Genomic DNA, 13,329 nt, shown 5'->3' with positions numbered 1-13,329 from the left:
TTTAAATTACTTATGGTTCTCGATTTTCTCGTTTTAACAAATATATAAATTGAAGAAAACCTAATTTATGGTCCCTCCTTTTCTTTTCACTTTCAATTTTCCCTTTTTTAAATTTCAAGTGAATTTAAACTCAAGAGAATCGCACGTACGGTTCTCGTTTTTTATTTTACATTGCTATTTTTACAAAAATGAGAATAACTTTTCATGCCTTTCGAGGCCCATTTCTTTTTCAGAGAACCACACGTAGGGTTATCGATTTTCCATGTTCATAATTTTATATTCAAAGAACCGCACGTATGGTTCTTGTTTTTCCATTTCCTTAAATTCGAAAATATGATCCTCTAACCCTGAACTTTAAATTTGTAATGAAATTTAACGTCTTATAAATTTGTAAAAATAATTAACACGGAAGTGTAATTAAGGGTTTTTAATTTTTAAAGAGTGATTATTACCTAACTTATAATTTACTTATTTTGAAGTATTTAAATTACTTATGGTTCTCGATTTTCTTGCTTTAACAAATATATAAATTGAAGAAAACCTAATTTATGGTCCCTCCTTTTCTTTTCACTTTCAATTTTCCCCTTTTTTATTTCGAAAAAATTTAAATTCAAGAGTACCGCTCATATGGTTCTCGTTTTTTTATGGCATTTTGACGCATATGAGAATAAATTTTCCAACCATTGGGCACAACTTCCTAAACTAAACGAGAGAGGAAGGTCAAAGTAGTCATGAGCCTTGTGGGGTCCATTTCTTTTCCGTTTCATAGAACCACACGTAGGGTTCTCGATTTTCAATTTTCATAATTTTATATTTAGAGAACCGCACATATGGTTCTCGTTTTTTTTTATTTTACATTGCTATTTTTACAAAAAATGAGAATAACTTTTCATGCCTTTTGGGGCCCATTTCTTTTTTAGAGAACTGCACGTAGGGTTCTCAATTTTCCATGTTCATAATTTTATATTCAGAGAACCGCATGTATGGTTCTTATTTTTCCATTTCCTTAAATTCGAAAATGTGGTCCTCTAACCTTTAGCTTTAAATTTGTAATGAAATTTAACGTCTTATAAATTTGTAAAAATAATTAACACGGAAGTTTACTTAAGGGTTTTTAATTTTTAAAGAGTGATTATTACCTAACTTATAATTTATTTATTTTGAAGTATTCAAATTACTTATGGTTCTCGATTTTCTTGTTTTAACAAATATATAAATTGGAGAAAACCTAATTTATGGCCCCTCCTTTTCTTTTCACTATCAATTTATCCCTTTTTTTATTTCGAAAAAATTTAAATTCAAGAGAACCGCACGTATGGTTCTCGTTTTTTATGGCATTTTTACGAAAATGAGAATAACTTTTCCAACCTTTGGCACAGCTTTCTAAACTAAACGTGAGAGGAAGTCAAAGTTGTCATGAGCCTTGTGGGGCACACATAGGGTCTCGATTTTCAATTTTCATAATTTTATATTCAGAGAACTGCACGTATGGTTCTTATTTTTCCATTTCCTGAAATTTGAAAATGTGGACCTCTAACCCTTAACTTTAAATTTGTAATGAAATTTAACGTTTTATAAATTTGTAAAAATAATTAATGCGGAAGTGTGCTTAAGGGTTTTTAATTTTTTAAAAGTTATTATAAGTTTTATTATTACCTAACTTATAATTTATTTATTTTAAAAGTATTTAAATTACTTATGATTCTTGATTTTCTCGTTTTAACAAATATATAAATTGAAGAAAACCTAATTTATGGTCCCTCCTTTTCTTTTCACTTTCAATTTCCTTTTCTTTTTTTTTTTTTATTTCGAGTGAATTTAAATTCAAGAGAATCGCACGTATTGGACTCGTTTTTTATTTTACATTGCTATTTTTACAAAAAATGAGAATAACTTTTCATGCCTTTTAAGGCCCATTTCTTTTTCAGAGAACCACACGTAGGGTTCTTGATTTTTCATTTTCATAATTTTATATTCAGAGAACCGCATGTATGGTTCTTGTTTTTCTACTTCCTTAAATTCGAAAATATGGTCCTCTAACGTTTAACTTTAAATTTGTAATGAAATTTAACGTCTTATAAATTTGTAAAAATAATTAACATGGAAGTGTACTTAAGGTTTTTTAAATTTTAAATAGTGATTATTACCTAACTTATAATTTATTTTTTTCGAAAGTATTTAAATTACTTATGGTTCTCGATTTTCTCATTTTAACAAATATATGAATTGAAGAAAACCTAGTTTATGGTCCCTCCTTTTCTTTTCACTTTCAATTTTCCCCTTTTTTGAATTTCGAAAGAATTTAAATTCAAGAGAACTGCACGTATGGTTCTTATTTTTTTTATTTTAAATGGGCATTTTTACATAAATGGGAATAACTTTTCCAACCGTTGGTCAAAGTGATCATGCATTTTGGGTCCCATTCCATTTTCGGAGAACCACAAGTAGGGTTCTCAATTTTACATTTTCATAATTTATATTCAGAGAACCGCAAGTATGGTTCGTCTTTTTCCATTTCCATAAATTTAAAAATATGTCATCTAACCCTTAACTTTAAATTTATAATGAAATTTAACCTCTTATAAATTTGTAAAAATAATTAACATGGAAGTGTACTTAAGGGTTTTTAATTTTTAAGAAGTGATTATTACGTAACTTATAATTTATTTATTTTGAAAGTATTTAAATAACTTATGGTTCTCGATTTTCTCGTTTTGACAAATATATAAATTGAAGAAAACCTAATTTATGGCCCCTTCTTTTTCTTTTCACTTTCAATTTTCCTCTTTCTTTAATTTCGAAGAAATTTAAATTCAAGAGAACCGAACGTATGGTTCTCATTTTTTATGGCATTTTTACGAAAATGAGAATAACTTTTCCAACCATTGGGCACAGCTTCCTAAACTAAACGTGAGAGGAAGGTTAGAGTTGTCATGCCTTTTGGGGCTCATTTCTTTTCCATTTTAAGAGAACCACACGTATGGTTCTCGATTTTCCATTTTCAGAATTTATATTCATAGGAATATTTCAGAGAACCACATGTAGGATTCTCGATTTCAATATTTTTAATTTTCATAATTTTAAATTCAAATGATTCGCACGTTTGGTTCCTTGTTTTCCATTTTTTGACACTTTCTCCAATTAACCTTATTAGCTTACATTTATTTAAAAAACATTTAACCCTGAACTTTATATTTGTAATGAAATTTTACGTCTAAGAAATTTGTAAAAATATTTAACATGGAAATGTACTTGAGGTTTTTTTTTCTTCTAAGAATTTTTTTTTTATTACCTAACTTATTTCGAAAGTTTTGAAATTGCTTACGGTTCTCAAGTTTCTCGTTTTAACAAATATATTGAAGAAAACCACAGTTATGCTCCCCCCTTTTATGGGGGTTCTCGGTTTTTCATTTTCATAATTTTAAATTCAGGAGATTCGCATGTAGAGTTCTCGGTTTTCCATTTTTGCCTTTTTGTCCATTTACCATTGCCTACATTTATTTCAAAAACGTTTAACCTCACCTAAAGTTCGGAAAGTTTGTAAAAAGTATTTATTTCCTAACTTATAAGTTTTTTTTTCAAAAAGTATTTATAACCTATCTTATAAATATTTATTTCAAAAATATTTAAATAAATTACTTATGGTTCTCTATTTAAATTAGTAGTATGAGAACCGCACATAGGGTTCTCACAAAAATATCATTAAAGTTGTTTTCTTCTCTTCACTTTTGCTTAGTAAAATCCTTGCAACTGTCTTCACTTTTGCTTCGAATCGGAACCGTAACAGTCTATTTTTGTTGAATTAAGCCCAGCGTACAGAGTGCTTTTCCAGGGCTTTTACAAGTAATTTTTAAAAAGTCACTTAATCACACATGTGGCGAAGAAAACCAGCAGTTGAGGAAAATGAAATGCACTCCACCTTAGTTCCTCCTAAAATAGCAAGCTCACTATCCCCTTTCGTCCAAGCTAGAAATCCAACAAAACACAAGCTCATTATCCCCTTTCGTTGAAGCTTGAAATCCGGCCCGCCTGCTCAACTGTCGTCGCCGACCAACCATCTTCTCCACCTCCAGCATCAATCGACGTGAGCTATCTTGCACCCATTTCGTAGAATCAAGAAATCCACAAATTTGAACCGTAGCCGAAATATATTCTCCGCCTCCAAGCCGTGACTTGTTGGTTAGTGCATTAAGCTCAATCTTTGTTATAAATACGCATGGCTCATTTGTCCATTTTCAATACTCATGGCTGACATAGAAAAAACAGCTTGAATATTATAAATCCTAAAGCTAGAAGGTAGACGAAGAAACAAATCACAAAATGAGATTGCAAAGTCTAAGTGATTTATGTTTTTCAACTTAGAAACCAAGTGTAACGTGAAAAATAATAACCAAATTACAAACTACATGTTTTTATCATATTATCCGGTGTCAATTTGTTGTCCCTAATATAACCTATGTTAGTATCTTGAATAAATTAAATTTTGTCGTGATGCTAACAATTGAATTACTTTTAATATGCTGAACCCTCAACGGCCCAACCTCTTTCTTTGTCTGCAGTAATCTCTATCATTGTGTTTGTTATTTGCCCATTTTCATATGAAGGTATTAGATATTGTCATGTAGAATAGGTAATCTGATTAAATGTTGTGATTGTTTTGTTCTCAATTTGTCACTACAGGGCAAATTTGTGTAGTGGTTTAATATGTAGATAGAAACATGAATTTATTTTTGATGTGTTTATGGTAGTGTAATTGATTTATGTAACATAACGTTACCAATTATTTCATCGCAGGTTGTTTGTTACGCAAGACGTGCATAATAATTTTGTTGCTGACTCTAAAAATGAGAATGCTGTTCAAAATACAAATATAACGGGAGAAGAAGGGTTAGGAGATGAGGGCTCGATTGTGCCTGAGGTGGGTATATAGTTCACGGATGAAAAAGCAATGTTCGAGTTCTATAAAAGATATACATACGACATAGGTTTTCCAGTTCGGAAGAGAAATTCGAAAAAATGGGAGGATGGAGTTCTAAGATATATGACCTTTACATGTAGTCGTGAAGGTTGAAGAAGCACTAATGTCGTTGGTTCATTGAAGCCTCAACAAACAATGCAGATGGATTGTAAAGCCAGGATCTCTACTTCTTCAGATGATAAGGAACTTGGAGGATCAACACAGCCCACCTCGAGCACAATCATACAACAAGCCCTTCAAAGTCTAGGTTTTACCGTTACAATCGAAAATTGTCAGCATATGTGAAAAGAAAGCTTGGAGTGAATGACATGGCCGGAATTTCGCTGCTTTAAAGTTTCAATTCCGTAGTCGTTGAAACTAGTAGATATGAGAATTTGCCTTGTGTGGAAAAGGATTGCTGGAATTATATTGAGTAAGTGAGATGATTACGACTCAAAGAGGGTGATGCAACCACAATGCAATCTTACTTATCGAAAATGCAAGTACGATGTCCTGAATTTTACTTCAGTATGGATTTAGATGATGAGTCGCAACTGAAGAACATATTTTGGGCTGATAATAGATGCAGGCAGGCTTGTAAGGACTTCGACGATGTTGTCACCTTTGACACCACTTATCTTACCAATAAATACGACATGCCTTTTGCTCCTTTTGTTGGAGTTAACCATCATGGTCAATCAACACTGTTGGATTGTGGTCTGTTATCAAACAAGGACACAGATACATTTGTTTGGCTATTCAGTACATGGCTTGAGGGCATGCATGGTCAAGCCCCCATGGAATCATTACAGACCAAGACAGGGCTATGCAAAATGGAATTAAAATCATTTTTTCGAACACCAATCATAGATGATGTTTATCGCACATTTTGAAGAAATTGCCGGAGAAGTTTGGGTATCATGTTGATAAGGGAAACATATTTTCGGCTATACATAGATTGATGTATGATTCACAGACTGATGAAGAATTTGAAGAAGGTTGGGCATTGATGGTTGATAAGTGTATTTTATACACTTATTTGATGCCTAAAATAATGATGTTTAATAGTTCTTTTGACAAAATATATCCTAAATTGTTATATTTTATGTTTAATAGGTAAAATCTAGGGATGGAAAAAGGAATTGAAGGAAAGAAGCAAAAATTGACGGAAAATAGCAAAATTCAAAGTATGAGAACTACATTGCATTAACTTGAAAGATTGGATGGCTTGATGGAAATAATAAATTAATTGGGCCCTAAGTGGACGTGGAATTAGAGTCAAATTGCATAATTAATTGAGGTTTTAATGGGATTCCAACAGGATTTGGGAGGCAGTCTAGAGTCCTTTTGAAAGTAAATTATTGGGCTGCTAGGTTAATCTTGTGCTGGAGGAATTAAAGGAGTAACCAATATAAAAACACGTGCAGACCTAGAAAAAAAAAGGAGAGAGCTGGTGGGAGAAAATTGGACTCCAATTTGGAGTCAATTATTGCGACTCTAACACGCAGAAAATCGAGAGGAGGAATAGAAGCTGTCAGCAGTTGTCATTATATTTACACACACACAAATAGACGGCAGCTTGGTAGGCAGAATTGAGGAGACTCCAGCTGGGATTACAATTAATTGGAAGTAGCAACTCTGAGAAGAATAATTACACGCCTGCTGGGTGCTGAAATTAATCTGAAAACACACAAAAATTCGACCGACTATTTGAGGAATTAATTGACAGTAACTTGGGTTCTCTCCAAAGTCAATTATTGCGGCTGTTAAGAGATTGAATTGGTAGCAGCAAGGCAGTGGACGGATGGATAGAAAAAAAGCAAACGGCAGAATTACTTCGAAAATTATTAATGTTCCGCCAATTCCCGGTGATGTCTTCCATAATTTCTCGTTTTTCTTCCATTATTATGAGTAGTTAAATTTGATTTTAGGGCGAACAATGTAATCTTTTGGAATCCTTTATTTCATGTAATTGAGATTCTAGTGCTTTTATATTTTATGTGTTGATTTTAATGTTGTTCTTAATGCATTTAATTACTTGATCACTAATTAGATGATAAGTGAACGATGATTGCGTAGAGATGCGGATTATTTGTTTAGACCACATGTTAAAATTTGGTAAATTGATATAACGTGTAGAGATATCTATATTGATTACTGCGGTCGTGTGTGAATTCTTAGAACCAATGTTTCGTTTAATTAAATTTAATTTGCATAGAGATATGGAATTGAACTAATTAAATAGGCTCAACGAAAACTCGAGAGGGGTAAATTGAATACAATAGAAGAATTCGACCGGACACTACTTTAGGTTTTATGAATCTTGATTTATGAAGTAAAGGTGACCAATAAGTGAAATTGTTCCGCCCTAGCATCCATTTATTGTTTGAATTCTCAATCACTTTTCGTTACATCCAATCGCATTTTTAAGTATTTAAAATAAAAATCACATTTAATCATTGTTTTTGTTTATTTTCATCAAATAGAAGTTAGAAATAATAAATTGAGCATTAAAAGAATAGCCCTCATGGGAACGATAATCCGGACTCAAAAGGTCCACTTTACTACTTGTTACGATCCGTTCACTTGCGGGATAAAATCGACAACAAGTTTTTGGCGCCGTTGCCGGGAACTATTATTTTTAGTTTTAATTTATTCATTTTACTTATTTTATTTTATTTACAGAAAACTGTGTTCGTTGTATGCTCCGTGCCCAAGGCGATGATCTTGAACCGTTTGATTTGAAAATAGAACGTACTTTAGATGAAGACGCAGGGAACACAAACAAAAATAGCAACATCAAATGGCTGATAATCTAAACAATCCTATCCTTATATAGTCAATTGGACAAATGGCCGCGAGAGCTCAACAGCAAGAGCAAAGGGAAGTAAACAAAGGGGACTTGCCGTTTCTATGTTTTTGACGCCTATAACAGCACCCGCGCGGTACAGCATAGTAAATCCAGATTTTGGGGTAAACAACTTCCAGATACAAGCTGATTGGATTAATTTGATGAGCAACACTCTACAACTCTACGGGTTACCTCATGAGAATCCAAACACACATATCTCAAGGTTTCTCAAGAATTGCCAGAATTGTCATGCTCCTGGGGTTAATGAGGACGCCATCAAGCTACGATTATTCCCATATACACTGAGAGTTGTAGCATTGGAATGGCTGGATGCCGAACCGGATGGAAGTATTACCACATTGGAGGAACTAACTAGGAAATTTTGCAATAAGTTCTTTCCACCTGCTAAGGTGGCAAAAATCAGACTGGAAATTCAAACCTTTCAACGAAAAGATGGGGAGAGCTATCACGAGGCCTAGAACATATTTAAGGAGTTGATGAGGAAGTGTCCAAATCATGGGATCACTATTGGAAATCAAGTGCAGTATTTCTATACGGGACTTTCACCATTATCCAAATCTCAAGTGGATTCCTCTGCAGGCGGATCGATTATAGGGAAATTAGTGCAACAATGTATGGATCTGTTTGAGTTGATTGCTACTACCCATTTCATATTTTCATCAGAAAGAGTGGTGCCTCCAAAAGCAGCGGGAATTTATGAATTAGACAGCACAGCATCTACCAACGCCCAGATAGTAGCATTGACCAAACAAGTAGAGTTATTGGTAAAGTCACAAACAAAATGAGCACATGCAGTGATAACTGGACCATCCTGCGAAAACTGCGGAGCAAATCACCTAACAGAAAATTGCACATCTATGGGATTTTCGGAAGAACAAGTCAATTTCATTCAAAATGGCTCTCGAAATTTTAATCCCTTTTCACAAACATATAACCTAGGATTGAGGCAACACCTAAACTTCAGATGGTCGGATAATCAGCAAGGGAGCAGTTTAAATAATAACCAGCCAGAGAAAAAACCAAGTTTGGGGGAGATGTTCAACCAATACATGCAGAAGATAGACAAGGTGTTCCAACAGATTGACACTAACTTTCAGAATCAGCAAGCATCCATTAAGAAGCTGGAAACTCAAATTGGACAGATAGCTCAACAGCTTGCAGAACGACCACGAGGGACATTGTCAGGCAACACAATGGTCAATCCAAAAGAGCAAGTGCAAGCTATTACAACTAGAAGTGGAGTGCAAATTCCAAAGATACATGTGAAGAGACCAGATAGAAAAGACAAAGAAGTAATGGGTGAAGAAGTTGGGACAGAAGCAGAGTCTGAACAACCAACTAACGAGGAGGATAAAAGGAAAGAAACACTCACAGTGAGAGCACCCAGCCCCTGAAAGCTTATGTACCACCAATTCCCTTCCCTCAAAGGTTACAGAGAAAGAAGTTGGACAAGCAGTTTGCCAAGTTTGTGGATTTTCAAGAAACTGCATATCAATATTCCGTTTGCAGATGCAATAGCCCAAATGTTCAGTTATGCAAAATTCTTGAAGAAGATCCTATCTAACAAAAGGAAGCTGGAAGAACATGAGACTGTCTGCCTAAACGAGGAGTGCAGTGCAATTCTATTGAAAAAGCTACCTCCTAAACTAAATGACCCAGGGAGTTTTACAATACCTTGCACAATTGGTTCTAACTATTTCGAGCATTCTTTATGTGATTTAGGTGCCAGTGTTGATTTGATGCCCCTCTCTGTTTACATGTCTCTTGGATTAGGAGAAGCAAAACCTACAACCATTTCTTTGCAAATGGTTGACAGATCAATCAAATGACTGAAGAGGATTATTGAAGATGTGCTGGTCAAAGTTGATAATTTTATTTTTTCGGCTGATGTCATCATTTTGGACATGGAGGAGAATTCAAACATCCCTCTAATATTGGGAAGACCCTTTTTGGCTACAGGAAGATGATTCTTCGGGTGGACAATGAGCAAGTTATATTCAACATGTTTAAGGCGATGAAACATCCACTGACTTTAGACACCTGTTGCCAAGTAGATATTCTTGAAGAGTTGGTAGCAGATACATTTGAGACAGAGCATCAAACAGTTCTTTGTGAAGAAGAAATTGCACAATGGGGAGCAACAAGTACAGAAAAAACTGAACGTGTTGTCAACTTGGTTAAGCAACCAATAGGAAGAAGACATTGGTAGTATGAATCTCTTGGTGACAACCCTTCACCCCCAGTACCTTCAGTAGAAAATGCACCCACTCTTGAACTAAAACCCTTACCTTCACATCTCCGTTATGCATAATTGGGAGAATCTACAACACTTTCGGTAATCATTGCAAATGACATGACAATGGAAGAGGAGAATAAATTGTTAGAGGTACGACAATTGGATGGACAATAGCTGACATCAGAGGAATAAGACCAACTCTTTGAATGCACAAGATTTTAATGGAGGACGAGTCAAAGCCATCAGTGGAAGGACAACGCAGATTAAATCCAACTTGAAAGAAGGAGTGCGAAAAGGAGAATAAATTGGATGGACAATAGCTGACATCAGAGGAATAAGACCAACTCTTTGAATGCACAAGATTTTAATGGAGGACGAGTCAAAGCCATCAATGGAAGGACAATGCAGATTAAATCCAACTTGAAAGAAGGAGTGCGAAAAGAAGTGCTGAAATTATTGGATGCATGTATTATCTATCCAATCTCTAATAGTTCATGGGTGAGTCCAGTGCATGTTGTGCCAAAAAAGGGTGGAATCACAGTGGAGAAGAATGAGAACAACGAGCTGATACCAACATGGTTAGTGACAGGGTGGAGAGTATGTATAGATTACAGAAAGCTAAACAATGCAACCAGAAAGGATCATTTTCTATTGTCATTCATTGATAAGATGTTGGAGAGGTTGGCCGGTCATTACTGCTTTTTGGACAGATATTCTGGGTACAATCAGATAGTTATTGCTCCAGAAGATCAGAAGAAAATAACCTTCACATGTCCCTATGGAACTTCTGCGTTTAGAAGGATGCCTTTTGGTTTATGCAATGCACCCGCAACCTTTCAACGGTGCACGATGGCCATATTCTCTGACATGGTGAAAAAATAAATCAAGGTATTCATGGATGATTTTTCTGTGTTTGGAGATTCATTTGATGACTGCTTGGATCGGTTGGCTCTTGTATTGCAAAGATGTGAAGAGAAGAACCTAGTGCTAAATTGAGAAAAATGTCATTTCATAGTAAAAGAGGAGATAGTACTGGGCCACAGAATTTCCTCAAAGGGCATTGAAGTTGACAACGCCAAAATACAAGTGATTGAAAAATTGCAGCCTCCTAATTCAGTTAAGGGGATCAAGAGCTTCTTAGGACATGCAGGGTTTTACAAAAGGTTCATTCAAGATTTTTTCAAAAATTACAAAATCTGTGTAATCTATTGGAGAAGGATGTGCCATTTCACTTTTTGGATGAGTGCTTAAATGCCTTTAACACTTTGAAAGAAAAGTTAACTTCTACACCTGTAATAGTAGCACCTAATTGGGATCTACCTTCCAAACTTATGTGTAATGCTAGTGATTTTACAGTGGGAGCGGTGCTTGGCCAACATAAAGGCAAAGTGTTACATGTAATCTACTATGCTAGCAAACCCTTGACAGATGCTCAGATCAACTATGCAAAAACGAAAAAAGAGATACTAGTAGTGGTCTTTGCCTTCGACAAATTTCGTTCCTATCTGATTGGTTCAAAGGTGATAGTCTACACTGACAAGGCAACATTGAAATATCTGTTTGAGAAGAAGGATGCTAAACCTAGGCTGATTCGATAGGTTCTATTACTGCAAGAATTTGAAATTGAAATTCGTGACAAAAAGGTACAGAAAATCAGGTAGCAAATCATTTTTCAAGGCTGGAACAACTGCGTGATTCAAATGATGTGGATATTAATCAGGTCTTCCCAGATGAGCAATTATTACAGATAGAAAAGGCTCCATGGTATGCCGACATTGTTAATTACTTAGCTAGTGGCTATATGGATCCTGATCTCACCTATCAATAGAAGAAGAAGTTGCTTCATTAGGAGATGATCCAAATTTATACAGAAGAGGGGCAGACCAGATCATTAGGAGATGTGTGCCAGAGGATGAGATGAAACCTATCATTATGCTTCGACTTATGGAGGACACTTTGGCCCCACTAAAATAGCAGCAAAGGTGTTTCAATGTGGTTTCTTTTGGCCTACATTATTCAAGGACTGCCACAATTTCTGCAGATCATTTGTTAAATGTGAAAGAACAAGTAACATATCAGTGCTGCATAAGTACGAGGTACAACATCGAATTGCCAATTCTTACCATCCTCAGACAAGTGGACAGGTGGAAACCTCGAACAGACAGTTGAAAAGAATTCTGGAGCTTACTGTGAATGCATCTCGTAAAGATTGGTAAAAGAAATTAGACGATACTTTATGGGCATATCGTACTGCTTACAAGACACCTATCGTGATGTCTTCATATTGATTAGTCTTTGAAAAAGCGTGCCACCTACCAGTGGAGTTTGAACATAGAGCATACTGGGCATTGAAACAATTAAACATGGACCTTGAAAAGACTGGAGAAACAAGAATACTACAGTTACATGAATTGGAGGAATTTAGAAGAGAAGCTTATGAGAATATATCCATCTACAAGGAAAGGACAAAGCAGTGGCATGACAAGAACATTAGGCAACGAATTTTCAGAGTGGGAGACCAAGTGCTCTTATACAATTCTAGACTTAAACTGTTTCCAGGAAAATTGAAATCTAGATGGTCCAGCCCTTTCACAGTCTCTCAAGTGTTTCCCTACGGCACAGTTGAATTACACCATCCAACAAAGGAAAACTTCAAAGTAAATGGCCAACGTATCAAGCACTACGTGAAAGATTTTCCCACTACTAAAGAGAGCCTTGACCTAGCTGTATCAGAATAATAGCAGCACAAAGTCCAGCTAACGACTTAAAAGAAGTGCTTATTGGGAGGTAACCCAATTTTCAAACTTTTTATTTTGTTTTTCGCATCGCATAGCATATAGTTTTGTTTTGTTTACTAGGTTACATTAGATTTAGGCACGTTTCAATTTTTAGGAGTCATCACCCATATTTTTTATACCCTCATGCCCTTGAATTTATTGTTGGTTATTTTGATTATTTGAGCTAAGTAACCCTTGTTCCCTGTTTAGTCAAATTTGATTTTTCAGGAACATGACGTCATGAAACACTCAAACCAATATAGATCCAAGGGAAAGCATGATGAAGAATATTATCCAGTCATCACACATAATGCCTCACACATTCAACAAAAAAAAAATTTGGGGAGTACCTTCTTCTTTTTCTTCCCTATCCCCTTTATGTGATTATTTATATTTTATGACATTGAGGACAATGTCAATTTTAAGTTTTGGGGTGAAAAAAACTTTTAGTTTTAGTTTTTTATTTTTATGTTTTTGTTTTTAAAAA

General features: G+C 34.9%; 1 protein-coding gene across 1 annotated transcript; it reads left to right on the top strand.

Annotated features, from left to right (window-relative positions):
• The first annotated feature begins 12,258 nt into the window (after nucleotides 1-12,258).
• On the top strand, nucleotides 12,259-12,803 carry LOC111374400. Its single transcript, XM_022997073.1, has 2 exons — nucleotides 12,259-12,277; nucleotides 12,358-12,803. The coding sequence occupies exons 1-2, from the start codon at nucleotides 12,259-12,261 to the stop codon at nucleotides 12,801-12,803; spliced, it is 465 nt and encodes a 154-aa protein (XP_022852841.1).
• Nucleotides 12,804-13,329: the final 526 nt, after the last annotated feature.

Source organism: Olea europaea, chromosome 2 (assembly GCF_002742605.1).
Source record: "Olea europaea var. sylvestris chromosome 2, O_europaea_v1, whole genome shotgun sequence".
In the NCBI taxonomy this organism is placed as follows: Eukaryota; Viridiplantae; Streptophyta; class Magnoliopsida; order Lamiales; family Oleaceae; genus Olea; species Olea europaea.
This window is presented reverse-complemented; position numbering and strand designations above follow the sequence as displayed.